The 27,480-nt window shown below is 47.0% G+C and overlaps 6 protein-coding genes and 1 non-coding gene across 7 annotated transcripts; 4 read left to right on the forward strand and 3 right to left on the reverse strand.

Moving 5' to 3' along the window:
• The first annotated feature begins 1,232 nt into the window (after positions 1-1,232).
• LOC112896825 lies at positions 1,233-2,335 on the forward strand. The gene is made up of 2 exons (XM_025964955.1): positions 1,233-1,326; positions 1,377-2,335. Exons 1-2 carry the CDS (start codon positions 1,233-1,235, stop codon positions 2,333-2,335), a joined length of 1,053 nt encoding a protein of 350 aa, XP_025820740.1.
• Positions 2,336-2,459: 124 nt separating this feature from the next.
• LOC112897960 lies at positions 2,460-3,452 on the reverse strand. The gene has a single exon (XM_025966367.1). It carries the CDS (start codon positions 3,354-3,356, stop codon positions 2,637-2,639), a length of 720 nt encoding a protein of 239 aa, XP_025822152.1. The 5' UTR covers positions 3,357-3,452; the 3' UTR covers positions 2,460-2,636.
• Positions 3,453-4,191: 739 nt separating this feature from the next.
• LOC112897445 (kelch repeat-containing protein At3g27220-like) lies at positions 4,192-8,112 on the forward strand. The gene is made up of 7 exons (XM_025965736.1): positions 4,192-4,453; positions 4,559-4,747; positions 5,232-5,461; positions 5,931-6,101; positions 6,332-6,437; positions 6,703-6,909; positions 7,025-8,112. Exons 1-7 carry the CDS (start codon positions 4,325-4,327, stop codon positions 7,187-7,189), a joined length of 1,197 nt encoding a protein of 398 aa, XP_025821521.1. The 5' UTR covers positions 4,192-4,324; the 3' UTR covers positions 7,190-8,112.
• Positions 8,113-8,141: 29 nt separating this feature from the next.
• LOC112897446 lies at positions 8,142-9,499 on the forward strand. The gene is made up of 3 exons (XM_025965737.1): positions 8,142-8,457; positions 8,562-8,720; positions 9,188-9,499. The coding sequence occupies exons 1-3, from the start codon at positions 8,364-8,366 to the stop codon at positions 9,490-9,492; spliced, it is 558 nt and encodes a 185-aa protein (XP_025821522.1). The 5' UTR covers positions 8,142-8,363; the 3' UTR covers positions 9,493-9,499.
• A 647-nt stretch (positions 9,500-10,146) lies between these two features.
• On the forward strand, positions 10,147-13,500 carry LOC112896551. Its single transcript, XM_025964567.1, has 4 exons — positions 10,147-10,926; positions 11,917-12,348; positions 12,451-12,763; positions 12,973-13,500. The coding sequence occupies exons 1-4, from the start codon at positions 10,423-10,425 to the stop codon at positions 13,143-13,145; spliced, it is 1,422 nt and encodes a 473-aa protein (XP_025820352.1). The 5' UTR covers positions 10,147-10,422; the 3' UTR covers positions 13,146-13,500.
• A 337-nt stretch (positions 13,501-13,837) lies between these two features.
• On the reverse strand, positions 13,838-19,955 carry LOC112896552 (actin-related protein 3-like). The gene is made up of 10 exons (XM_025964569.1): positions 19,539-19,955; positions 18,407-18,641; positions 18,073-18,327; positions 17,526-17,672; positions 16,524-16,616; positions 16,023-16,142; positions 14,880-14,990; positions 14,665-14,790; positions 14,430-14,522; positions 13,838-14,215 (listed from the first exon to the last, which is right to left on the reverse strand). Exons 1-10 carry the CDS (start codon positions 19,583-19,585, stop codon positions 14,135-14,137), a joined length of 1,308 nt encoding a protein of 435 aa, XP_025820354.1. The 5' UTR covers positions 19,586-19,955; the 3' UTR covers positions 13,838-14,134.
• Positions 19,956-27,340: 7,385 nt separating this feature from the next.
• Positions 27,341-27,480, reverse strand: LOC112898649. The gene has a single exon (XR_003229910.1). It is a non-coding gene; the product is annotated as a small nucleolar RNA Z247 (small nucleolar RNA).

The raw sequence follows: 27,480 nt of genomic DNA on the forward strand, positions 1-27,480 counted from the left end.
TGTCTAAGACGATCACGAGGTGCCGCCGTCCTGGGCAGATGTTGGTTGTTGGGAAGCCCGAATATAGAACAGTCTTAGACTTGAGCACGGTAAGTGTTATCCCTGTTTGTTTTTATGTTTGTGAGAATAACTTTGAGCACTATTTTACTGTGGCTTCTTTTCAGCGTACACCTTGCCTGGAGATCATGCATAGTTTAGTACATAAAGAAAAATCAGGGAGCTCACTAGGGAGGACCCCCTCTCCATGAGTCAAGGGCTAAAAATGTTCCTGAATCGTCAAGTTTTTGGTGTCAAACCAGAGATGGTGAGTTTACCTGTTGCCTTTGCCTAGTTGCCTTCCTGTTTTTTCTGATAACGATGCTTTCTGTCATTTAGTTTTACCTCCTGATAATTCGTGCACTGACCAAAGTTTCGGATGCGATACTTTTATAGAATTGCTTTTTGCTTTAGCAATTCTGTTTTAGTGATGAAGCAACGCTCTCTGATGGAAACCTGTCACTCATGTTAACAGGCCGGAGTGTGTTCCTTTCAGATGTCTACGGTTGACGAGCTATTAAAGTTTCGAGATGATGCGCGGCAATACCATGACAAGTGCGCATGCCTGAGAATCTACCATGAAGCTAGAGCAGAGCATCAGACACTGCTGGCCTCCTTGGTTGCAGAGGCTCAAGAAGCATATGAAGAAGCTCACAAGACTAGCTGAAATAAACCGCTGCATCTGGATATACATATACATACATATATCTACATCTTTCCTTTCCTTTTTTCTGTGTTTCCTGGTGATGAACACCCAACCAATATGTGTACACTCACTAGAAAGTAGCAACGCAAAAGATGAATGCAGCACAACCCCTTTCTCTTTTCTTTTTTTTCAAACCACAAATCCAAACTGCTAGCTATTAACACTGGGCCTCGTCGGTTGGTGGTCCCATTTTAGAGCCCGGCCCAACTAAGGAAGGGCCATAACCAACCCTAGGTGCCCTGCGCGGCTGGGCTGGCTCCCCGTGCGCCGGTTTCCCCCCCAAAAAATCACTCCTTTATTTGCTCCTCCGGCGCCGGAGTCTTCCTCGCCGCCGTGTAGTCCTGCCCTTCCTTCGCTGGTACTGGTAATGATCCTCCTCTCCTTACTGTCTATAAGGATGGTTCGTTGTCAAGTGATTTGCTTGAGATGATGATGCTGATATCTCCTCCCTCCTCATTCATCGTGTGTAGACTGATTGCGCGAGAGGCTGATGAACTTCCGGCGGTTCCTGTACATGGTGGAGAACGATGGCGTCGACCGCAGCTACTCCCTCCGCCGCATCGACACGTCGCGCTTCTTCTTCCGTGCATCGACCGAGGGGACACCGACGCATTCGACAGCGACGGGGCTGGAGCTGCTCTTCCGTCGGCGATACGAGACGGCGGTCGCCTTCCTCGTCCCATCATAAATCTGCGCCCTCCCCACTTGCAGCACAGCGCCGGTACGATTAACTTCGCACTCTTCAAGAACAAGGGGAACAATGGGGGGCACGACATGGTGGTCGCCGTGGACAACGCGGGCCGCAGTTTCATTTGCAACCCCGTCCTGCCCCCTAGCGTCCATGCCCTGCCGAGCTTGTCTTCTCCCAAGTTCGCGCCCTTCTCCCTCACTGTCGGCGACAGCCTCTACGTCATGGACGCGGTCCCCAAGCCGCCCAACGGTTGCGGCCCGCACAATGTCGAGCTCCTCTCCAACGACGACGACCACGGCTGGCGCTGGAGCCCTCTCGATTCGCCTCCCCACGTGTACGATTGTCCCGGTTACCTTTGCCCCAGGATCGACTCCTACGCGGTGGTCGCCGGCGCTGGCATCGCCGTGTCCAACAACGACAGCGCGCAGACCTTCCGCTTCGACACGGGGGACAAGACGTGGAGCAAGGCCGGCGACTGGGTGCTGCCGTTCACCCGCCTCGCCGAGTACGTCCCCGAGCACAAGCTCTGGTTTGGGATCTCGCCCATCGGGGACGGCCACCGCTTCTGCGCCGCCAACCTCGTGGCGTCGCCGGACTCCGACCAGATGAGGCCGCCCGTGGTGCACGGCCTCTGGAAGGAGTACGCGGAGCCTCCCCCGGAGTGGAGCGTTGCAGAGGCCTACGCTGTGCACCTGGGCTCCTCCAGGTTCTGCATCGTCGGGCTCTTCTCTACTGGTGAAATCCGTGTGGAGACTCACCATTCCTACAAGGTGGAGGAAGAGCTCCAAGCCGTGGTCACCAGCGTGGAGGTCCAGCGTTGCGGTGCAGAGCTCCGTGTGGTCAAGCACAAGTCTGAACGTTACGAGCTCGCCGCCGAAGGCGACTACCGGATACTCTGCTAAGTCATCAAGTGTCTGAACGTTATATATAATAAATAGTAGAGCAATGCAATGCAGAGTTGTCATCTCATTAGCTGCAGGGTTGGATTGTTTCATGTCTGGTTAATTTTGTTTTGTTTGTCTCACAAATGAAATCTGGCTCTCACAATATGATCATCTTGCCTCCAAATCCTTTTTTTTAAAACCACAAATTTTATCCAAACTGCTACTAGCTATGAACACCATTTGATCAATAATCCCCTACGCTATGCTAATTTGCTACTAAGTAATAGTAATGATGGCGAGCAAAGCAAATAGTGAAATGTCATAGGCCCCTGGCGAGCATGGCCTGGAACTCCTCGGCCGAGCGCTGGCTCTGCAGCCGCATGTCCTCCTTGAACTTCCTGATGAAGAGCTCGGCCCTGAGGTCCACCTCCCCCATCCCCTTCACCACCCCGAGCACGCCACCGCCCATGCTGCCGGGGCTCCTCAGCAGCACGTTTCTCATCGCGCCGCCAACAACACCCGCGGCAGCGGCCTGCTGCTTGCCGCTGCTGGCACGCGCGCCGTTGCCAGCTGCTGCGCCCGCGCGTGCAGGGACACTGCTGGCGTCGGCGGCCTTGCTGCCCATGGCGCGAACGGCGGCGTGCGCGACGGGCGGTGGCGCCGCTACGGCCGCTGTCAGCTTGGCGTCGTCGCTGGCGCTCGGCGACTCCTCCGCCCGCACGACGCGGAGGGCGGCCTTGGCTGGCTGGTGGTGGTGGCTGTAGAGCTCGTCGACGTAGACCGGCGCGAAGCTCCGGCGGTGGTGGCACCACCGGCCGCTCTGCGCGTGCACGGAGGACGACGACGGCGTCGCGCGCCAACGGTGGCGGCGGCCGTCGATGCCCCTGATGGACCTCCGGATCCTCGACCCGACGGCCGCGGCGATGCCGGCGCACTTGGCGCGCCACCACCGCCACGGCCTCCTGCCGCCGCCACCCGGCCGCCGCGAGGACGAGCGGTAGCTGGCCCCCGTCGGCACAGCGCCGAAGCAAGCGGACATGGTTTGCCCAAGCGCGCGAGCTGATCGCCGCGTGAAACTGAAACTGATGATGATCCGTGCGAGATCGAGCGCGCGCGTGTCCCTGCACGAGGTGTCTTCGCCAGGGGGAAGCCGAGCGACGAGGAGGTTTATAGCGCGGCGTGGCGTGGGTCGCCGTTGGCGTGACAAGTCTGTCGTCCGGTGGCGGTGGGGCAGGAGTGAGAGTGGCTTTCGGCGGTTGGGGCGGGTAGGACTCACGCTACCTGGTTGACCGCGCCGCGCTTTCTCGTTGGCGGTTGGACGCCGCTCCACTCGCATTCGCATCTCCTTTCGCTCGGCGTCGCTTTGCTTGTTGGCCAGCTGCTGCTTTTCGTCCTGCGACGATGACGATGATGAGACCGGTGTGAGCTGGGTTGGGGTTTGTTTCCCGTGGGAGGAGCCGCGACGCCAGGGATCCCGGGCAGGGAACGCGTTGCTGCATCCTGCAGAATCAGCTGCCTGTAAACGTGAACCTGAATGACTTTACTTGAGGTTTGGAGTTCACACAAGTCCGTGGTCGATCGTATGTTCTGCTCACATGGGCGGCAATGAGATTCAACCTTTGTAGGCCTCTGCATGGAATGGCCACCGCATCTCCTCTGTAGGGGACTTGCTCTGCTAACATGTAGAACCAGTGCGTGTGCCTCTATAATTGCTATTCAAAACAATTTAACCAAGATATGAAAATTCATAATATCTATTGCATGCACAGTTTAAGTAAATGTAAATCCAGGGCCTGCGGCCCCACTGCCCCAGTCCCCACGTGCGCCACCGAAACCGGACGCCGGAGCGGAGGCGGCCAAAACGTAGAGCCCAAACCGCGGGCGGTTCCGCGCGGCCGCCCACCATCTCCGCCGCCCCAGGAAACCTTCGCCCATGCCGCCGCCGACGACGCGTCGCCCTCTTTTCCTCGCCCCCCGCGCCTCCCCCGCTCCCCGTCCGAACCTGCCATGGCCGCCTCCAGGCCCCTGCCGCTCCGCCTCGCCGTGCCGCTGGCCCTCGCCCTCCTGCTCGCGCTCGCCCTCGTCGCCGACTTCCTCCGGGCCTCCTCCTCCTCCCGCCGCATCTCCGCCAGAACGGTAACCGCGCCGCGCGGCCCGCATTGCCCTGACTGCTTGACACGAACGCCATTTTCTGAACAAATTTCGTGGTTCTAACCATTGTTGCTTCTCTCGCGAGTGCAGGCGAAGGGGAAGCGCGCCAAGGCAGTCGAGCGTGCGGTGGGGCACCTGAACGCGACGTACGCCGACCTTCCAGCGCCGCGCTGGGACTGGGAGGAGATGCCCGCGGCGCCCGTGCCACGCCTCGACGGGGCGGCCGTGCAGATTGGGGATCTCCTATACGTCTTCGCTGGGTACGGGAGCCTCGATCATGTGAGGAACTCACCTTATAGCTTAGTTAATATCGCATTGCTCCTAATTATGGAACCTTTCCTTTTGGTATCTCTTCATCAACTCTTTCAGGCGACACAGCCCAATGCTTGATAAACTGAAAGGGCTGGCTGAACTGTTAGCTTGGTTGTGCTGGTAAAGGCTTATAATCGAAGTATAGGAGTAATCAATCACACTATATAGCTGAACACACTTGTGTCACATGAGCTTCATTTCAGCCGTTTGGTTTCGATTTTTTTCATGTGTAGCATAGAATTGGAGCATAGGCCATTGCAAATTGAATGCTGCATGTATCACTGTCAACTTTTCCGAGAACTGCTTTTAGCGTTCAGGATTTCAACACGTAGGATCTGTATAGATGTGTTGATGTGAGCAAGGGCAAGCATCTATTACTCAGCAAACATGATTTATTATAGTGACAGTACCTTCCCTTTCTGATATGTTGCCCTGCTCTTTGTGTTTTTAGGTTCATTCTTATGTGGATGTGTACAATTTCACTTCAAACACATGGACTGAAAGGTTTCATATGCCCAAGGAGATGGCACATTCGCATTTAGGAATGGTGTCAGATGGTAGATATGTTTACGCAGTTTCTGGACAATATGGACCACAATGCCGTGCCTCAATAAACCGCAATTTTGTTTTAGACACAGAGACAAAAGAGTGGCGTGAATTGCCCCCTTTACCATTGCCCAGGTATGTATGGTTAAGTTTACTAACCATAACCTGTTCAGAGTTATTGAATTGATGCTTATGTGCTTCCTATGTCATTGTTCTCTCTTCTATCAGTAATTATGATCATAGACACCTTAGTCCAGCATTTTGGTTCAACTCCATCGGCATTGCAAGTCATGTCACGAATCTGAAGTCATATGTTCTAATTTCGTCTCTAGTTTTACGTTGTGCTAATATCTGAGCACTTTTAGATGCCTAAGAATGAAACTGTAGTATTGTGCCTGGAAATTAATATGCTAGCATGTCATGTGATAAGCCTAAACCTACAAAATGAGTGATACGGGATGCACATTGGATTCGTGTATTTGTCAAGGCCCTCTATCTACTACCAATCCATATTCTAAAACTCTACTGAGATGGTTCATTGCTTACATTCTGTATTTCCCTAGCTGTTGTTGGCACATAGGACTAAAAATGCAAAATCTTTCAGGTATGCACCAGCTACTCAGCTTTGGCGTGGGCGGCTCCATGTGATGGGTGGTGGCAAAGAAGACCGTCATGAACCTGGATTGGAGCACTGGAGCCTTGCTGTCAAGGATGGTGAAGCACTGGAGAATGAGTGGCGAGCTGAAGTACCCATACCACGCGGTGGACCTCATAGGTATGTCGGTGTGTACTTGTGTCATTTGTATGCAATGCCATATGGTAGGTGCCTCTTTTGAGGGATGATTGTTGGTGTCTAGTGCTTAGATGTTCATACTGTTTATCCTATGTAGTGGTACCGGCATCAGCTCTTTTGAGGGATGATTGTTGGTGTCTCAGTAGCAATAATTTGGCATAGGTGTTTAGATGAACTATACTTTTTAATTTCTTATTTCAAACTTTTTGCAGGGCATGTGTTGTAGCTAACGATAAACTATTCGTAATTGGTGGACAAGAAGGAGACTTCATGGCTAAACCAGGATCACCTATTTTTAAATGTGTACGGAGGCATGAGGTATGTACATGGTTCCTAATGAAGCTTGTTCCTGCACCTGCGGTTTATTTTCTCATCATCAAGACCTGCACTGGACTATGTTGAGAGAAACCTACATAAGGATGGTATCTTTAGAACTATTTTTTTTCTTTATGATTTTCTTTAAACAAATAAGTTCCTGCAAACCTATACTTCAATTTTTCAGTCCTGGTGTCCAAATTCTTCTATTTTTGTGGCCATTTTGCTGCAGCTTCGCTCTTACAGATTCACAATGGCAATCTTGCAGGTTGTGTATGGTGATGTGTATATGCTAGATGATGGATCCAAGTGGAAGCAAGTGTCTCCAATGCCAAAGCCAGATTCCCACATTGAATTTGCATGGGTTGTTGTTAATAACTCCATAGTAATTGTTGGTGGAACAACAGAGAAGCATCCTATCACCAAAAAGATGATTCTTGTTGGTGAAGTCTTCCGGTTTGATTTGGAAACAATGGTACGTTGTCCAGATCATTTTCCTTGTGGATGTCATTTTATGAGTTCATTAGTGTTCTTGTCTGAACTTAAGCGTATGGCTAAATGTATTAAAGTTTGCTCTGCCATTCTTTCAGACATGGTCAGTCATTGGGCGCATGCCTTTCCGGATCAAGACAGCCTTAGCTGGTTATTGGCAGGGTTGGCTCTATTTTACTTCGGGGCAGCGAGATCGGGGGCCTGATAACCCGGGTCCTAAAAAAGTTGTTGGTAGTATGTGGAGAACAAGGCTACACCTTTGATATTAGTAGTTATGACAGGGATTTTCTGTACATTATAGATCTAAGTCTGTTTTTGTACTAGTGATAAAAAAAGTCTGTTTTTGTACTAACAACTAGGGATCTCAAATGCTCAGACAATTGCTCTTGTCCTCAATTTTGTAGTCTTCTAATTCATGTTGTCCATTTTGACTAGATGTTTTAACTTACAGCACTTGTAGGATATTTGCTTTCAAATCAGCAGAGTACTGATAGCATAACCTTTTTAAGTGTCTTTTCTAACAAAGGTTCTTGACTCTTAAGTACTGTAGTTCACACAAGCAGAGGTTTCTGGCTTCCTGTAGATCTGCATCCATTTCCATTTTCTGACAGCCAGGGGCCCCAGTTGCTCATCCCACCTTTTCTGTGCTAACATGTCTCCTGATTTCTTGTTAATGATGTCTACTTGTTTTGGTTCTCACGTCTGGAACTTAAAGTTCAGAGATGCCTCCAAACAACCAGAAGAACTTTCTAAAGCAATCTTGCCCTGCAATGGACGTAAGCAACTATCAAACTTTGTGGAAAAGAATTATTCTTATTGGAAATATTCAATGAAAAGTAATGGAATAAAGGAGAAACACTGTATGCTGATGTATTCTTTTCCTAGCTGTTGCAGAGAGGATGGAAATATTTGATGCTTTGTTTTTTTTTCCCGTTGCCTTCTTCTATTTTGCTCCAGATGTATTCTCACAAATTGACCAGAACATGCCTCTGGCAAAATTCTTGATGTTTTCCTGTACAGCAGCGGATGATTCAGCAAACACCTTTGTTTTATATTTTTTGTGGGTCGTTGCAAAATAAGATTCAATATCAGATCATATTTATAGCCTTTGTTACAACTGGGTTGGCCATCTGTTTGTATAGTATTATTGTTCTGTAATCATGACAACATCTGTCCAATTATCTGAATTCGTTATGAATAGAAATGTTCATCTGAAATATATTTGCATTGAAACACTAACAATTATTGCATTTTCTTCTTCTCATATATATGTGTTGTCAAAAATTGAGATGACAGATACGGCACCTAATCCTGTCAACATTATGTCTTGCACGCAAGAACATCAAACTGATCCCCCCCTCCCCCCCACAAAATAAATAAATAAACTAAAAAGATGAAGAACTAGTTTTCCTGGTAGAACAATAATTGGACTCGATAATGATGATAATTGTTCTAACATTTTCTTCTCATGATGCAGATACAGCCCAGCTTCAGCTGTTGGGTGAGGACACGCCGGATGATGGCGACTCAGGTGACGTTTTCCCCTGCCACAAATAAACTTTGCCGGTGTTTACAGGGGGCTGTCACGCTTAACAGTGACCAATCACGTGCGGCTGGCCTCATCGTCTTCTTTAGTTCCAGTAAACCTTAAAGCTCCCGGCACCACCGGTAATTGCCAACTAGGCGGCGGCGGCGGCGGCGGCGGATGCCGGATGGACGACCGGCCGGCGATGAGGCGTTGCTGTCGCCGCCAGGCAAGATGCACGGTCACCGACTCCCACCGCAAACGCACGGGTATGTTTTCTTTTCTCTTTCAGAAAATTCAAATGAGCACTTCTAGTCCGAGAAAATGTTCTGTGTGACAGTGACAGCCATAAGTTCTTTTTTGCTTTTAGAATTTTATAAGCATAGTTTTACATCTTGCATTTCTTTTATTGTGTTGAACGCCTCCTGCCTATTGTTAATTTTTCTGTGGTACCATGCGATAATAATTCAACATGACTCCAAAGTACAACTGAAATCGCAGACCAACCAAATGTAAGTAAAATCAAGCCAGGTCTCTGTTAGAGAAAAACAAACTTGAGAGAGAAAATGTCTTCTATGCTGAATCAATTATCCATTTAATACTTTGATCTCGTTCACACACAAAAAAAAATTCTTTTCCTCGAGAGGCTTGACGCATTGTAAAACTCTAAGCAACACTGTAATCATATAGTATGATGCGCATCGGCATGCCTAATGAATGTTTCCCTGAACTGCAGGCTGCTGGCAGTTTTGGTCGGCTGCCGTGTGCGGCCGTGGATCCGGGTCGGTGGGCCATGGATGGGTTCGGTGCTGCTCCATTTTTTGTGCTTCGTGGCAAGGCACGGCTTGGCAGAAGCAATCAAACGTGCTGGATGTTGACGTGCTGATTGTCTCCCCGGTTCTGTGTATGATCGACATCATCGGCTTTGACCGGAGGCTGTGCATACAGGCAAGAATGAGCCAGCAAAACCTATATGTTTGGCGCTCTAGTTTTATTCTATGTATTTCCGGAGGTTGCCTGTGGCTCTTGTATATATGCTAGGGTACCTGACAAATTTGGTCTTACCTATTTGCACGTTGACTAGCAATATTATCTCTTTCAATTTTCACAGTTAGAAAAAAATAATAATAGCGCCATGACATTAGCAGTTAAATTAAAATCGACCTAGAAATACCGTGGACCTGCAGTGTTTTCTTATAAATCTACTGATAAAGCATCTGACAGCCGAGTGTTAAGCAATATAGTTTTTTTTATCATCATTAATAACCAATATAGTTGGAGTTGTCAAGTATTTAGCTAGGCCGTCTTGAGAAAGACAAGCGCGTGCTTGCCTGACCGAGCGAGCTTTCCGTATATTATACGGTGTACAGCTGCACGTATCCATCACTCGCGTGTGCAGTAACCGGCAGGACTGAGAATGACCGCGTCTCATCTACTTCAATTTTTTTTTACAACAAAGAAAAATAAAATTAAATTGTAAGCATGGGTTTCCTCTTCTTCACGGATGTTCATTACTCCATCGAGTGAAGAAACTTTGCAGGAATAGAGTTGTACGAGTACTTTCAGAGTGGATGGATGATCTCTGATCTGCTCTCGCTCATGCAGCTTGGCTTGGCACCTGCCCTGCGGCAGCTGCTCACACCTCAGCCAACCATGTGGATGCTTCTCGGCTTCTCCCTCCCACGCGCGCTCTCCAGTGGAGCCGAGCCGCCTCATGTCCACCTGCTTCCCTTCCCCGGCACAGGTCTCGGACAGAGGCCGCGGCCATTCCCCAAGCTAGCAAGCACAGATCCCTCGACCCACCTGGCACTCCACCCCCGGGCAGGCCCACTGATACGTGGGACCCGGACGCACGGTCCTCGTGGGTATTAAAAGGCCCACTTCCTCTGGCCGGCCAGTCCGCCGGTAATTTACCACTTCTCACCCTCCGGCGAGCCGCGAGCCCCGACCAGTTCCTTCCCGCCCGCGCCCATGGCCTCTACCGGCGACGGCCTCGCCGGGACGCCTCCGCCTCCCCCGCCGCCGCCGTCCCCGTTCCCGGCGGGGAGCCCGAACCACAACCAGAGCCACCCGTCGGCGGCGATCTCGTCGCCGCTGCTGCGGCCCGACGCGGACGCGCCGCCGCTCTCGCGGTGGCTGCGCCGCCTGGAGGCGTTCCTCTCGGCGGCGGGGCTGGCGGCGTCGACCCGCCTCGGCGTGGCCGCCGCGGCCTCCGCGCTCGCCGTGCTGGGCCTCGCGCTGCCCGCCGCGGCCGTCGCGCTCTCCCCGTGCCGCGGCCGCCGCGTCGCGTGCGACGAGTTCGAGGTCGAGGCGTTCGAGGCCTGCGTGCTGCTCTCGCAGGCCGCCGCCGGGGGCATCGCGCTCGCGTGCGTGTCGCGGAAGATGGCCATGTACGGCATCCGCAAGTTCCTCTTCGTCGACCCGGAGCTCGGGATGAGGATCCGCTTCCAGAAGGAGTACGTCGCCAAGATCCAGGTGATGCGGATGCCCCCTCGCCCGCGCAATCGCTCTCTTATCTCAGTTCCTCGCGATCCTGCACTGAATTTCTATTTGAAATTCGAATAAATGCACGCTAGCATTCGATAGTGAGAGCACTTGCTATAAACTGTTACTTCCGCTACTTCTACTTACTGCTGTTCTACTAGTGGATGATCAGATGCCATATTATCCAAATTTAGTGCAATTTTGTGCCATTTTGAGTGCAAACTGTGCAATTCGAGGTGGAGGGCATTTGCTTCTGTTTTCTAGTATTTAGGAAGTTTGCGTGTTGCAGTCTCTAGCTGTTTCTACGGAGACCTCATATCTGGATTGTTGATTGCCCCTTCAGAATTTGCGCTTCCATGTTTCGTTGCCATGTGGAGCCAGGGGCTGCCTATCCTTGAGGTTCAGGAGTCAATTCATGATGCCACGACCTTTAGTCTGTGGCGCCTTGGATTCTTGGCTTTGTCCTTACTGAAAGAATAACCGAAGTGGCTTATTATTTCAGTTATTACATACTAGTATGTGTGCTTTGCATGTGCCTCCTCAACGTTACCATGTGAATCATCGTTAAAAAAAATGTTGCCATGTGAGTGGAGCTCATGTGCCCTGTGATACTCAGTCTCAGTCCACGTTTGTGCCGACATGTCGATTTGTCTTTGTTTACATGGAGATGCACGATTAGGGGCTAAGCAAAGATTTGTGCTCTGGAAGACAGAACCTGTATTTCTTTGGCTTGTTTTTACTATTTCCATTATAGGAAATTGATTGAAGTGCATAGACATGTTTCATATGTTATTAATGTTATTATTTTTTGTGAAGTAAGTACAAATTCACATTTCCTATCTACTAAGTGGTCTGACCAAACTGCTCTTGCTCTTCCTAGATTACCTTGCAATTTTTAGTGGAGACTTAAACTGGAACATTTCATATTTATAGTACGACATCATCCTAATTCCTAAGAGCTTTGGTGTATTTTCTGCACAGGACTTCTTTCGCATACTTGCATGGTGGATATTGCCATGCTTTGTTGTGAAGGTCACTCGAGAATTGTTCCGTTTTTCTCACCTCTTCCAGGAGTCAGTCTGGAGAGCATGTGTTGTATTTTTTGCTTCCATCATGTCATGGATGTATTTGACAACAATATTACTGTCATCCTGCATGCTCTTCAACGTGGTTTGCAATCTGCAAGTTATCCACTTTGACGACTACGGCAAACTTCTAGAGCAAGATGCGGATCCTTTGGTCTATTTGAAAGAGCACCTGCAGCTGCGCCATAACCTCTCCAAGATCAGTCACAGGTTCCGCATGTTCCTATTGCTGCTCTTCCTTTCTGTCACAGCAAGCCAGTTTGCCATTCTTTTCAAGACAACAGCCTATAATGGTCCAATCAATTTCACCAATGGCGGTGACATAGCTGTAAGTATCACATGGTTTTGCATTTACATTCAATTGTGTGTCCTCCGTTTATGTGATTTCTTGAAAAAATAGATCATGAATGGATTTCCTTTTATACTACAGGTTTCTTCAGTTGTTCAAGTTGTTGGTCTCGTCCTCTGTTTACACGCTGCTGCTAAAATCTCCCACAGAGCTCAAAACATCTCTTCAATAGCTAGTCGATGGCACGCTTTAGCAACATGCTCTACTGATTCTAATTATGCGACCACCCCAAACAGTTCTGGGAACCTTGTGCCCTTTCCTGCACATATGTTTCTGAGGGATTATTCAGAAAGTGATCTGGAGTCCCTGGAGACTGCCTCACTACATGGCAATTCTCCTGGCACAGCGCAGTTGGCTTCGTACATGTCTTCGTACCACAAGAGAGAATCACTTGGTAAGTAATCCAGAGCTTCCTCTGAGTCCGCATTGCTTAATATTTCTTCAATTGTTCAATGCTATAGTCTGCTGAACACACTGCACGTCCTACTCCATACGACTTTGTTCACATATATCCTATATCAACATTACAGTTTACAGATGCAATTGTTTTCTTCTCAGCAAACAACAATTGTACTTATGCTTTGTTTCTCTGCATAATTTCAGTGCTGTACCTGCTAGCGAATCCAGGGGGCATCACGATATTTGGCTGGATCGTTGACCGGACATTCCTAAACACCATCCTGATGCTCGAGTTAACTCTTGTGCTCTTTGTGCTTAGCAAGACCGTTGTGATCTCAGGCAAGCCACTCATGAACAGTTTCATCAGGTTCCTATGATTCAAGACCGTGGCCTTGCACGGATTCAAACATTCAGGGTCGGCTAGGAGACCATGGTTGGATGATGACACGTTGCCAGGGTTTGCATGCCAGAGTGGGAGAAAATGGTAGCAGTGCTGGAAGAATTTGGTCTGTCAAGGCGCAGATCATATGCACATCATGCTACTTCAGGCATTGGGATCAGTGCGCTCCAGGCTGAAGGCTGGCTGATGCTAAGGATGTGCAGTGTACAATTTTGGGCGTGTGAAGTGGTCTGAGGCTTATTCTTTTTTTTTTAGCTGTGTATATACGAAATGTATTTGCTACTATAAACCACTATGGTATATAAAATATACTTTCTCAGCCTTTTTTCTTTGTCAATCATGGAGCGCATTTGTAAGTTATATAGTGTACATATACAGCTCTAACAAGCTAGATGTGCCATGATGCCATTTTGGCTCTCTTTACGACACCTCTTATCTGCACTATTTTAGCTTGTGGACAACTGCTTGACGTAGCGATGCTCTGCCGTACGAACTTCAAATACTGCCAAACATCAAAATTCATCTGGTGTGCCGTTCATCAGTGTCATGGATTTTTTTTTCTTAAAAATGTCTCACCATGTCATTGAATTGAAAATAAGATGCTTTGCCAGTGGTTAAGGATCTTCAGCCATCAATCCACTCCAGCCCACACGCGGTGGTCATGAACAGTAGTCCAAAATTTGACCTGAATCCTTATTAACAAAAATTCATAAATTCGCCTGGACAAACTAATAGAAAAGGAAAAACACTATTTCCTCCCAACTGTCCAAGGTTCTGGCTACAATCATGCACCTCGAACGGGAACCAAGCTGTTGGCTATACACAACAGGCAATACAGAACAGACAACTACAAACAACGCTACAATTCTATCAGGATGGCCCCGGTCAAAAAGAATCAAAATTGGCTATATTCTATTCGAAGAAACCTAAATGAGCTCCTACTGGAAGATGCGATGTTTAGAAAATTCAGTACATTCCTTTGAAAACTGGGCTTGTTCTGCATATGCTTGCTCCGTGTTCCTCATACTCTTCCTTTGTGTGGCAATACTGCATGAGAAAAGGGAAATCACTTAGGTTCCACTTGTGTACTAATTGATTCGTGAGGAATGGTTGAATCCGGAACCCAGTTATAACATGAACTCATTGGTTGCGGTTTCATCGCATTTAATTGTCATATATCAGCACAGATAGCAGAAATTGATGCACTGTAATTGAACAATGCATGTTTGTTGAGGTCGCAAGAAAGTCAAGTGGCAGGTACCTCATAGAATTCTGGGGTAGATGCAGCTACTGAACCCCCAAACCAGACTGCGTAGCTCTGTATAGGATGGGCAACCACGTTGACTTCGATAGGCTGACAACAGAAAAGAAAAAGGTCAACCAAAAAGAGTCTGAAGCACTTAAAATTATAAACAAGTAGACAACATTGATTACAACAGTAAAATACAATGGAACAGCTAAACTTGAGAATCAAGCATCTGCAGTTCTGCACTTACTCTCACTTCCACACGATGGCGGGCATTAGTTGCAGCAACACGATCATCTACTATCTTCTTTATATCACTCTGGAGTCTCTTGTGGAAGTCTTTAAACATGGTAGATCCACCAGATAATACTATATTCTGCAAAAAGAACAATTCTTATAAATATCACAGCTTATACATGTATCACTCCCTAGCTTATGTGTCCCTGCAAAATTCAAAGAAAGCACCTTGTACAGAGCTCTCCTTGTGTCAATTGGTGCAGATTGAACACAGCTATCAATCAATTCAGGTAAAGGAGTGGAGAAATCAGCGGAGTAAATCTCAGGATTGAAGAAGATCTGCATTTGTTGTAGATATTAGAGAATCACAACTGATCCCAACTTGTCTGCTGAACTATACAAAAGCTTATGGATATCACTTAACAATGTAAAAATGGTTTATACAGTGTTCTATAGGAGGTACCGACCAAGATCCATATAGTATCCTACTAAAGGTAATGAACCAAGATATTGAGAAAGTGTTAAGGCAGGTCCAGAGAATAATGGCAACCAGCAGTCTTTCAATTTTGTGGATGAACAAGGAAACTGTAACCTCAGTTCCCAATAGTAGCAAGGATGCTTCTATACTTGTGATCTTCAATTTTAACGTACAAGGCCAGCTATTGATATGACTTCTGGTGATAGCAGTTTAGCAATTCAACATACCTTCATCATTGTGAGCCATCAAACTTACTAATTTCTTCTGTTTGAACCTCACATTTCCCTTCTCACAACTAAAGAACTAATTATTTCTTCAATTGGTCATAAATGTTCCACTCTAATATATTGCTATAGTTCATAATGACAATGCAAATGACTACGATTCATAGAACCAACATATTTCACAAACAAATAGTACTGCAATCAAATGAATGGCAGTCCTTGATCCGTGTTACTATGAACTTAATTGACAAAAGCCACAGCTGAAGAGTCGGTACAGTGCAAAATGACCATCCAGTGAAGTCTGTATATTTTCTTGATCTAGGCTTTGGTGACCATTCACATTGTCAGCCACCAGCTCCTTTACTACAAAATTAACTGAAAGAAGGGCTCGCAAGAATCCGTGAACTCTTTGTATAAAGCTTATGTTGTTCTTATTTTACAGCAACCATAAGTCAAAATTTTCTGCCTAACTCTTACTGTACTTACGTTACAGGCATTATCTTTAAGAGCAATGTAAGACCAAAACTATGAGAAATTAATCATTGCAACACAGTTGCAATGTACTTATCACTCAAGGACCATATTAGGCCATAACATCATACCAGTTCGAAGTATTTTGGTAAGAAAAAAAGAACTTTATGAAATTTGACGATAGAAATAGGAATAAACCTCTGGGCCAAGAAAACGCTCATATCCGATGTCAATTGTATATGGGACCCCAGTCTTTGGTTTAATAGCTGACCAATGTTTGACGTACTTATCAGGCTTCTTGTCATGCTTCTTGAATTCCTGAAATTGTATGGAGATGCATATGAATATAAAATATTTCTGTTTGTTTTACATAGATTCCTGTGTATGACCTCTTGGTTGCTGAATTCAAAGAACAACCTCATATCACACTTGCCACATGTATATTCATATTCATAAAGGGAAAAAAATGCATAAATTAGTCTACACAGTGAGAAGCAAAACAAGTAAACACAGAATAACATTTAAACTGATTCTCCAACCAGGTTGAGACTTGAGAGTAGTTTTTACTTTTTACACAGGGAACGCATTTTACATATAGGTTTAAGTTCATTAGGGAGATTTCAACTTCCATTAAACAATTTAGTTGTGAACACCAATGGATAATAATAGGGCAAAAGGATTTAACTCTAAATGCAATACCTTGACAATGTCTGAACAAGTATAGCAATACATTTCTTTCACCTTGCGAGATATATCTAAAGAATCCTCAGGTGGCAGAAGCTCACCTCTTTCCTGCAAAACCGCCAGATGACACTAATCATTAACAGCATTGACAATGTAATACACAACACCATCAGCAAAACAACACCCATGCGCCTGAGAAATCCATCAAGCTTTTACAGAATAGACCACTAGTAACTATTGAGAGCATAAAGGACTAACAACAGATAACCCAAACAGTACAACTCTTAACTGTGAATATGGTTTATGTTCTCGGTGGTTGTGTGGTCACATGTAGTTTCTAACTAGATGACTAGTTATGGCAACAAGCGAATCACCCATTGTAAAGTATATTTTTTCCACAATCACATAATAACAGTCAAGATAGGACACCATTCAAATACCATGGAGGCATTAATGAATAGCACACAATTCAATTATTGTAGTGAACCAAATAACATGTAACCAAATTGCATTAGACCAAATGTTCACTAATTGAATTTGTAATGATAATGTATGGTCTTCATCTGCAAGCTAACACTGGGTAGGCTCGAAACTCGATTTTCTGACACAAGGAATGGTAACATTTTCTAGCTATTCTCATTAAGAGTGTCAACGGATTAACGTAACATAACCAACATTATAACCTAGTACAACCTACGTTAATTCACTAGCACATCATCCCTTGACAGAAAGTAAGTGCTAAACTAGTATTAAGAATAACAAGCAATTCAGCAAAAAGTATCTAGAGCTCGTGCGTTAAACATCGATGACATGGCACAACCCTATAAAAAATATGTGCATATCCTCTATGTAACACCTTAAATAGTACTGAAAGTACTGCAATCTGTTGTAATGTTAAAATAAACCTTTTGATTTAATAGCATGAAATCAGCGATAGATATATCCCTATTTACGAACAATATGTAGAACTTCTGCATCTTAATTTAATCACAACAAAATATGGAGAACACGAAATACCTGTAACAGCTGCGAAACAAACTGAGTTACGTCACTCCCGGAAAAAGGAAAAGACTTTATGCTACTCCCAATTACATAGCCATTTACAACTGGCACGATGTGTGGAGCACCATCCCCAATATCAACAACTACACCTGTCATATCAGACTGGCAAAATATATTGGTCAATGGTAATGAGAAGTAATGTGCTCTACCAACAACGTTTCGGGTATTAAAGTGAAAAGGGTCAACAGATTGGTACCATACAGTGATAATAACTACAAACATGTACCCTGAATCAGAAGTTCCAAAGTGGGAATTGAAGTTTCCAGAGTTTGACAGGTACACATGCTTATGAAATTATGAAACCAGTCTTCTTTTTAAGACATTGCACAATTCAATGGAACAAATATAATATAAAAAGAGAGACTATCTTTTGGCCTGGAATTGCTACAGCAAGTATACATTTGCCACTCAAAATGAAAGCAGCAAAGTAATGCTTGTCAATCAATGAAGTAGTATTATACTTGATCAACAAAAGCACTAAAGAGCTATTTTCAGAACCTACCAAAGGATCTGAATCTTCATCAGAAATACTTTTCAGATAGGCGTATCCAGCAGAAAGGCTGAGGACAGATTGAACAGATATATATAGACCAGGGACATTGAAGGTCTCAAACATTATTTCTCCAGTACATTCACGACTTTCGGGTGTACCAACAGGACTATCTGTGAGGAGGAAATAATGCTCCTCAGGATTGCAACGCAGATAATTGAAAATGCATTGCTGCCAAAATCTCTCCATTGTATCCCAGTCCTCAACCTGCAAAACAAGAAAAGGTGATAAGGGCTTAGAACACAAACAAAGGACAATATCACCGAAAGGAATTTTATATACATACCTGACCATGACGAATTGGACTTCTTGAAGTGTATAGCCCACTAGATCTTAAACGCGATAGAGCCTCATCTCCAATAAAATAATCAAGATCAGCCATGACGCCAGCGTTATACTGTGCTATCCAATTTGCACTATTCAACAGCTCTTTCTGGTCTAGAAAAGATTCATTCACTGCTACGACAGTAGGGAGAGTGAAAGACGGCTCAGAGTTACCAGAAAATCCAAGCTTGCTATACCTAGACATAAGAATATACAAATCTTGTAAGAAACAAAATGGTGACAGTCTTAGACAGTGAAGCAAGGGTGCATGTGGTACTATCAGAAAAATTTAGGAGCAGAAGTGATCCATATATAAGCAGTTACAGAGAAATCAAAGCAATCGAGATTGAATGGAAATTACTTTATCCTAGGAATATTCATTTTGTGTCCGTCATCACTTTAGGAATTGTTCTCATGACTCACATTGTTAGTTTCTCATAACACAGACGTGGAATTTTGATTAGACAACGATATCTAAGAAGTTCATAAACTCAGCATTCAAGATGTATATTCCGTACAACCTAACTTGCTGGAACATAGTAACTGCTCCCTTTCAACATACCATAAGAGGAAAAGTGACTGTAGAATCTGCTTTACAAATAAGACATGTACCATACAAGTACAACACAAGCAGACAAACACATAATTTCACAATTTCCTTCAGAAAAAACGGATAAGTCCCAATTTAAGTGTATCACTCTGAATCTCCTTTTCCCAGTTAGTACAAAGCAATTCTCAACTATTCCCCTGATTGTTCCTGTTCCGTTGCTTTAGACTGCACAATAACGGAACAAAACAAACAGCACAAACAACTGAATGGGATGTGTATATCTCCCACCCCAGCCGATGACCTCGATAGAGTTTCCCCAAACCTAATCAGGGCCTCCAAACTACGAAGAAAATCTCGCAAAGCCACCGGTCCGATCCCCAGCCACGGGCACCCATTCCAGCAATCAATCGCGCGGCGCCAGCGACGAGGACCCCCGAGCACGTACGAGAATCGCGCACCGATACAGCAAGCATTACTGGCACCCGGCGACTACGAGGCCGGAGACAGCGAGCGGGCGAAAGGGAGGGGGGGATCGGTCGGTTACCCCGTGCCGTTGTCGATGACGATGGCCGGGCGCGCGGTGGCGTCCATGGCTGGCAGCTCCGGGCGGTCCCCGCCGGCTCATGCCTCCTCCGCCGAAGCCGGAGGGGCCCGGAGGCGGGGCATCGGGTTCCCCGCCGCGATCGAGGCCTCGCTTCCCCGCGGGTCCCCCGATCGAATCGAGGCGGGCGAGGCGCGGCGGCGGGCTAGGGCCGGGGCCGGGGCGATCGATTGGGGATCGGAGTGGCGCCTGCGCGCGCGTGCGAGCGAGGGCCGGCCGGCGAGAGAGATTTGGGGGAGGGAGGCGGGCGGGCGGGCGGTGCGCGTGGCGTGGCGTGGCGTTGGGGAGCGCTTGCGGGAGGAGACGAGACGAGGCGAGTTGGTTTGGTTGACGAGGGAAGCGGGAAGGGAAGCAGCCAGGCAGTGGGTGGCTTTGCCTCCCCAGCACTAGTGCCTGCCCGCCTGCCTGGGTCTCTGCGCCCGCCGCGTGGGTGGGTGGCCTCTCTGACTCTGTGGAAGTGGGTTGGGGTGGGAGCGCACTCACTCCTGCCCCCGGGGCCCACCTGGCAGCCTGACGCGTCCTCTCCGGCTTCGTCCTCCGCCACGGCACCGCCGCCGTCTGTCCGCCCGCCCGCGCCACTGGGATAGCCAGCCGCAGCTCGTGGCACTGGCGGTCAAGGCAATGGGAAACGCTGACCCGTCGTCGCCGTCGAGCTGCTCCGCACACCCGCCATGACCGGAGCGGAGCCGAGCGGCTCCCCATCTTCCCGTACCACCGGTGTCGAGTTTCTCTCGCCGCCGCCGCTGCTACCAACGCGGCGCCGCTTCCCCCGTGATCGGCAAGCTCTTCACTTTCTGGCCGCATCTCCGAGTTCGCCGCCGCTGGGAGCGGGCGCGTCCTCGTCGTCCTTCATCCGCCGGACTCCGCCGCCGCCCAGCGCCGTGCGCCAGCCCGCCAGATGCAGATGAAAGGTAATTTTGCAAACTCAGGGGCTTTAATGTAAGTATTAGGGTGTTTTATGTAAACAATCGGATCGCGATTAATAGTCGCGATCCGAAATAGGGTGGTTTATGTAAATACTCGGATCGCGATTACTAACGCAAGCCAAAATAGGGGGTTATATGAAAATATGTAGAGGCTAAATTGCAAATAATCGGGGGTATAATGCAAAGTTTGTTGACTGCAGTCTACTCCGGTCTCGACCTCGCCGCGGGGGCTCCGACTCCGATCACGTTCGCGCGGTGGCATCCCATCGTCCCACCTCCTCTCCAGCTCGCGCCGCCGCCTCTGATTCCGATAGATCGCCCTGCCGCTCCGCGGTCGCGGCCGCCGGCTGCCTGCTCCGCTAATGCTGATGCGACCTCCCCTGTAAATCCCGGTGCCACCAGCTACAGCTAAAGCCCTCCCCTCTGGGGCCTGGGTCCGCCGCTCCCATTCTCCCATCTCTCCGGCCACCCTGCTTCACTTGGGGCAGCTGGACAGCGCGCCCCGTTTCAGAAGCTCAAGAGAGGTAACTGTTGCCTGTTGGTTCAATTAACTGTCCTATTGATTTTGGTTTGAACTGAATCTGGTCAAAGTCCAAGCTTTTAGCCTTCAATCTTGAAGGAATCGAGGAATAAGATCGTGAAGTTCTGCATGCTAAGTGTTTCAATCCTGGTCAGAGTCCAAGCAGAAGGATGAACCTGTTGTTGTTCACATCAGATCTTATGGCTTATTAGTCACCCATCAATCGACAATCTCACAATGGTATGTCCATGGATGTAGAGGCTAAGACTGCGGAAAGCAATTCCCACAACGCCTACAAGCAGTGAAATAACATGACTACAACCTACCATGGGTTGCATTGCCAACATGGGGGGAGTCTGGAAGTCCAGCTGGAAATGCTATTGCCAACTTTCTTTTCCATAGAGCCCGTTGTTTCAGATGAGCACTCTCTGTCTTAACCTGTAGTATGCATTAGTGTTTCTCTACCAAGAGATGCAGGTCTGTTTTTCGGTACTGAAACATCTTGTTATTATACCTCTTGTACCGGATATTCTGAACAGCCTTTCCTTTATTCATTTTACAGCCTGTAAATGCGCAGGGAATGATGCTGGTGCGCTTCTCTGGGCCATTTTGCATCTTACGATCTCAGGATTATCTATTAGTAGATGGTTCCATCCTTGGTCCTCGTGTTAAAATTCGCAGGGAAGGATGCCTGTAAAATGATTTGATCTCAGGATGTCAGAGCGCCAGCAAGCCCCACAGATTAAATAAAAAGTTAGTTGGGGGCATGTTTGGTTGATGGTTACATTGGTTGCCAAACTTAGGCATGCCACTGTTTTCATGCAGGTGACCCCTTCTTGCATTTCTCGCCTTGGACGTAGGCATATACAATATGGCAGCTGGAGTCAACTACTAGGTGAAACCTAACAAGATGGATGGACCACACCGCCACCATTTTTCTCTTCTTCGATCGAGAGCAAAAATCCGATTTAGGTAATATCTAGTCATACATAATTAATCAAATTCCGTGCAACACTTATATCAACGATTTTATTCCTTTACTTTAGAAACATAGTGTAGACTCGGATACTCACACATTCATACAAATTTTTTTTTTGAAAAGACGGGCGAGCTTTGCCATAAGTTTTGTTAGAAGAAAAAAAATAGAAAGAGACAAAAGCTCCTTGTAACCGTACCAACACAACCTTATTATTTGGTAAACACATACACTTTTCTTATTTGGTGATCTCCTTAACAACAAGTCCAGCACTTGCATATAAGATACTGGAATGATATACAGGTGGTTCTTCAGGAGTCTCAATGTGCAGCCCGAAAGCAGGGCTACCTAATAATTACTAATGAGGGACTACTGGGACAAGGAGGAGATCCTCACTTCGACGCACCGTCAACCCAAACGATTCCGTCATATCAATGCCATGCTCCAACGATTCTGGTGGTAGCTCCCAGTTAAAATGGTACACAGGGTTTGCTACCATGACTTCAATCATGGCAACGGCAAAGTTTTGTTTATACCTGGGCACATCCTTCGCCCACCGTCAAATGGCAAGTATGCGAAATCATTTCCTTTCTAGTCCATAGCTGCCGCGCTGCCGCCTTCCATGAACCGCTCAGGCATGAACTCCTCCGCATTCTCCCAATGGCTATGATCCCTAGCAAGAGCCCAGATGTTGATGAGGACACGCGTCCCGGACGGTATTGTGTGGCCCTCTATCTCGCAATCAGCCATGGAGAAGTGGGGCACAAGAAGCAGGCCGGTGCGTGGAGTCTGAGGGTCTCTTTGACTATGGCCTTCAGGTAGGTCAGACCGTTGAGATCGTCTTCTGCTACCATTCCTTTCCCCTTGGGTACGGCCATTCTCACCTCGGCTTGTAGCTTAATGGGGATGCCGCCTAAGAGATGGTGGTTTGTACCGTGGGCGGCAGATGTCCGCTTATCTCCAATATGTGAATTTAGCACATACTCCCTAATTCCAGAATGTTTGTCACAATTGACTTTTCGTTACGACCTATGGCCATATTAGTCTTATGCAAAAGTTTAGTGCAAATTTGAAAAAATATGGGTCATGCTTAAAGTAATTTTAACAATAACTGGTTAGTAATAGATGGAGTAGTACGAATGCAAGAGAGCGAGCGTTGGAAAAGAAGAGATGTTTATTCTTTTGATCTATGAACAGGGGCGGATCCAGCGTGGGGGCAGGGGGGCTGGAGCCCCCCTACCCCATATATCCTATGGATCCCCAAAGCTCCTCTAATATTTTTTCAGCTATGGATGAAGAAGAGAAAGAAGAAAAGGAGGAGGAAGAAGAAAATGAGAGGAGGGAGGAGGAGGAAGAAGAAATAAGCCCCCCTGATTTGAAGTTTTGGATCCACCACTGTCTGTGAAGTAGGCTCGGCTAAATATATTTTTTGATCTGTATATGCGATCTGAAATTGAAGATTCGTTTGTTCTCCCTGTAAGTTGGAAGGAAGGCGATGCCTCAACCAGGGCCGCCGTAGTTTGTTTATATAATACATGTGAAGATACATATTGAGTACAACAGGCGGTAACCGAACCAGCCTAGGAACCAGGAACAAAGTCCTTGGTGATTACGCAAGGAACCAGGAACAAATAAGATCTATTCTTATCTCTTTACTATTCTTATCTCTTTATCTCTAATACCCCCCCCTCAATCTGAACTATGCGGAAGCAAATTCAGATTGCGACAAATATTAGTAAATGCAGGTCCTGGCAATGCCTTCGTCATAATGTCGGCTAGCTGATCTTGTGAAGAGATGATCCTGACATCCAACTGTCCTGAAGCAACACGTTCACGAACAAAATGATAGTCAACTTCAACATGCTTCATTCGACGATGAAAAATCGGATTTGCAGTGAGATAGGTGGCACCAAGATTGTCACACCAAAGAGTGGGCGGCCTAGGTAAAGTAATACCAAGTTCTCGAAGCAATACTTGAAGCCAAATTAACTCTGCAGTAGCATTAGCAATCTCCTTGTACTCAGCCTCTGTGCTAGACCGAGATACAGTAGGATGTTTTCGAGAGCCCCAGGATATAAGATTTTCTCCAAAAAAGATAGTGAAGCCACCAGTACTCCGGCGATCATCCGGATTCCCCGCCCAATCAGCATCTGAAAACGCACTTAAGAGGGGCGCTGAAGTTTTTGTGATAGAAAGACCCATGCCAGTTGTTCCACGAAGATACCTGAGTATTCTTTTGACCGCCGCCCAATGAGCAGTAGTCGGCGCAGACATGAATTGGCATACACGGTTTACCGAGAATGATATGTCCGGCCTGGTAAATGATAGATATTGCAATGTGCCAACAACACTTCTATACTTAGTTGCGTCTTCTGGAGAGAGTGGGTCACCATCTCTTAGAGATAACTTGTCAGCAGGGAGCATGGGTGTTGATACCGGCTTGGACGTCTCCATATTAGTGCGCATTAGAAGGTCCTGTATATACTTGCGTTGAGTCAACAACAGACCCGTGGATGATTGATGAACCTCTATACCAAGGAAATAGTTGAGATTGCCCAAGTCCTTGACTGCAAAAATGCTTGATAGCTGCTGCAGTAACCGATCAGTGGCTGCTGATGAAGAGCTTACTATGATGATATCATCCACATAGATTAAGATATAAATATGAATGCCCTTCTGATTCAATATAAAAAGGGAAACATCTGCTTTGGACGCTTGAAAACCAAGCTCAAGAAGTGCGCCACTTAAGCGAGCAAACCATGCCCGGGGAGCTTGTTTAAGGCCATACAACGCCTTGTCAAGCTTACAGATGAAATGAGGCCGAGCTGAGTCCTCAAACCCCGGAGGCTGCTTCATATAGACATCCTCTTCAAGAATCCCATGCAAAAAAGCATTTTGAATGTCAATCTGTCGAAGACACCAATTGTTGGAGACAGCAAGAGATAGCAATAAACGAATAGTAGTTGGTTTGACCACCGGACTGAACGTGTCATCATAATCAACTCCATACTGCTGTTTAAAACCTTTGGCCACCAGTCGAGCTTTGTACCTATCAATAGTTCCATCAGCTTTATGCTTCAACCTGAACACCCATTTGGAATCGATGATGTTGAGACCATCTTGAGGAGGGATTAGATGCCATGTTTCATTCTTAATCAGTGCATCAAACTCATCGTGCATAGCCTGTCTCCAGAGTGGATGCTTCATAGCAAGAACATGAGATGTAGGTTCAGATGGAGAAACCCGAGAAACCGAGTAAGTAACTGTACCATCTGTGCGCCTTTTTGGTTGCCTGATATTGTGCTTAAGCCTAGTCCCATACGGATGCACGGAAGCCTCGGATAAATCAGCAGGAGCAGCTGCTATAGAGAGACCCACATAATCTTCATCTGAATCAGAGGAAACCAAATGATCAGACTGCAGCTGCGGCAGAGATTCAGAGGTCGATTCTTCCGCGGTCGCAGGCGCGACCGGCTGGGTGGGTGTGCCAGTGTCCCCTGCATGTGGTACAGCGGGCGACCCGGCGGTTGGGGTCGATGCAGGTACATCTGGCGCTGGACCTGAGGACGGGACGCCGAAGGTGGTAGTTGCGCAGGGCGACGATCCCGGGGCGGATGTCGGCGCAGAACTGGTACGCTCCGGAATCTCTGTGGCAAGATAATCTGCACAAGACAAATTAGCAGGAAGCAAATTCTGCAACCGGTTAATATCCTCATTAATACTGTTATCGCCCTCTGGTTGATCAAAGTTTGATGAAGGGTGGGAAAAAGGAAAAACGGCCTCATCGAAGATGACATCACGCGAGATGTAGACACGACCGGTTTCTTTATCAAGACATTTGTACCCTTTATGATTGGAGCTATACCCAAGAAAAACACAGGGTTTTGAACGAAATTCGAGTTTGTTCTTGTTGTAGGGACGAAGATGAGGCCAGCATGCGCACCCAAAGATGCGCAACATAGAATAATTGGGTGGGGTTTTAAAGAGGCGCTCAAGAGGTGACAGATTATCAAGAACACGAGTAGGAAGCCTGTTTATAAGATAAGTGGCAGTCATAAAAGCTTCATCCCAGAATTTTATTGGCATTTTAGAGTGTGCTAGTAAGGTAAGACCGGTCTCGACAATATGACGATGTTTTCTTTCGGCTGAACCATTCTGTTGGTGGGTGTGAGGGCAAGAGATGCGATGTGCTATGCCTAAGGACTTAAAAAAGGTGTTATGAAGCTTTTGATATTCGCCCCCCCAGTCAGACTGCACACATTTAATTTTAGTATCAAGGAGGCGTTCTACATGATTTTTAAACTGAACAAAAATGCGCTGAACATCAGTCCTATCAACCATGAGATAGATCCATGTGAATTTTGTGAAATCATCAATAAAACTAATATAATAGCGAAAACCACCAACAGAAGGTGGAGCTGGACCCCAGACATCAGAATGTATAAGCTCAAGAGGCATGGTAGTATGATGAATTGAAATATTATAAGGTAACTGGTGACTCTTGCCTAACTGACAGGCATTACAAACTGATGACAAGGTAGACTCCTTGGAACAAGGTAAATTATTAAGACGAAGAATAGACCTAACAACTTGCGGGGATGGATGACCAAAGCGTGCATGCCACTGATCTGGCTGCACGGAAGAAGACACAAAAGCTTGTCGTAGAGACGCAGCATTAGATGGCTTAATAGGGTAGAGGCCGGATTCACACTTTCCTTCAAGAAGAAGCTGCCTGGTGGCTCGATCCTTGATAAAATAAGACCAAGGATGAAATTCAAAAAACACATTATTGTCACGAGATAATTTATGAACTGATAAGAGATGCTTAGATATATTTGGAACATGAAGAACATTGTTGAGAGCCAGAGGTCGAGTATCAGTATGAAGAGAACAAGAACCAGTATGCAAAATACGCAAACCTGCTCCATTGCCCACTTGGACCGTGTCGCCACCGGTGTACTTCTCTCGTAGGGTAAGACGATCCAAATCACTGGTGATATGGTCCGTAGCACCAGTATCATTATACCAGTTTGGATCCAAGTTGTAGGAGTTCGTCGCCGCAACAGCTGCAGATGGTTGTTCTTCATTGTATGATTCATCCATCCGGTACCAGCACCGAACAGCCGTGTGGCCCTCTTTGCCACAGATTTGGCATTTGGGACGAGGGCGCGAAGGGCCGGCGCCACGACTAGCCGGCGGCGCACCACGCCCACGGCCGCGACCTCGGCCACGACCGCGGTTGCCAGGCGCGCCACTGCGACCAGCGACATGAGCCGACGTTCCAACTTGATGGCGAACTTCCGAGAGATGCTTCTGCTGGCGTGCTTCATATGATAACAGATGAGCATAGACGTCATCTAATGACAACGCCTCGCTTCGTGTGGTCATGGACGTGACAAACGGATCATAGTCCGCGCCCAGACTAGCCAGCAGGTACGCAATGATCTCGTCATCGCGAAGAGG

The sequence above is a fragment of the Panicum hallii genome, chromosome 6 (genome assembly GCF_002211085.1).
Source record: "Panicum hallii strain FIL2 chromosome 6, PHallii_v3.1, whole genome shotgun sequence".
In the NCBI taxonomy this organism is placed as follows: domain Eukaryota; kingdom Viridiplantae; phylum Streptophyta; class Magnoliopsida; order Poales; family Poaceae; genus Panicum; species Panicum hallii.

What these genes read in the sequence shown, in the direction of transcription:
- LOC112896825 (XM_025964955.1), top strand. Translation starts at nt 1,233, where the DNA reads ATGAACTTCCGGCGGTTCCTGTACATGGTGGAGAACGATGGCGTCGAC. An exon ending in CACGTCGCGCTTCTTCTTCC is followed by an intron (nt 1,327 to 1,376) that starts GTGCATCGACCG and finishes ACGGGGCTGGAG; the next exon opens with CTGCTCTTCCGTCGGCGATA.
- LOC112897960 (XM_025966367.1), bottom strand. Translation starts at nt 3,356, where the DNA reads ATGTCCGCTTGCTTCGGCGCTGTGCCGACGGGGGCCAGCTACCGCTCG.
- LOC112897445 (XM_025965736.1), top strand. Translation starts at nt 4,325, where the DNA reads ATGGCCGCCTCCAGGCCCCTGCCGCTCCGCCTCGCCGTGCCGCTGGCC. An exon ending in AATGTGTACGGAGGCATGAG is followed by an intron (nt 6,438 to 6,702) that starts GTATGTACATGG and finishes GCAATCTTGCAG; the next exon opens with GTTGTGTATGGTGATGTGTA. An exon ending in GGTTTGATTTGGAAACAATG is followed by an intron (nt 6,910 to 7,024) that starts GTACGTTGTCCA and finishes CCATTCTTTCAG; the next exon opens with ACATGGTCAGTCATTGGGCG.
- LOC112897446 (XM_025965737.1), top strand. Translation starts at nt 8,364, where the DNA reads ATGATGATAATTGTTCTAACATTTTCTTCTCATGATGCAGATACAGCC. An exon ending in GCCGGATGATGGCGACTCAG is followed by an intron (nt 8,458 to 8,561) that starts GTGACGTTTTCC and finishes CGTCTTCTTTAG; the next exon opens with TTCCAGTAAACCTTAAAGCT. An exon ending in CTCCCACCGCAAACGCACGG is followed by an intron (nt 8,721 to 9,187) that starts GTATGTTTTCTT and finishes CCTGAACTGCAG; the next exon opens with GCTGCTGGCAGTTTTGGTCG.
- LOC112896551 (XM_025964567.1), top strand. Translation starts at nt 10,423, where the DNA reads ATGGCCTCTACCGGCGACGGCCTCGCCGGGACGCCTCCGCCTCCCCCG. An exon ending in AGTACGTCGCCAAGATCCAG is followed by an intron (nt 10,927 to 11,916) that starts GTGATGCGGATG and finishes TTTTCTGCACAG; the next exon opens with GACTTCTTTCGCATACTTGC. An exon ending in CCACAAGAGAGAATCACTTG is followed by an intron (nt 12,764 to 12,972) that starts GTAAGTAATCCA and finishes GCATAATTTCAG; the next exon opens with TGCTGTACCTGCTAGCGAAT.
- LOC112896552 (XM_025964569.1), bottom strand. Translation starts at nt 19,585, where the DNA reads ATGGACGCCACCGCGCGCCCGGCCATCGTCATCGACAACGGCACGGG. An exon ending in GTCATCGACAACGGCACGGG is followed by an intron (nt 18,642 to 19,538) that starts GTAACCGACCGA and finishes TCTTATGTCTAG; the next exon opens with GTATAGCAAGCTTGGATTTT. An exon ending in CAAGGAGAGCTCTGTACAAG is followed by an intron (nt 14,791 to 14,879) that starts GTGCTTTCTTTG and finishes TTCTTTTTGCAG; the next exon opens with AATATAGTATTATCTGGTGG.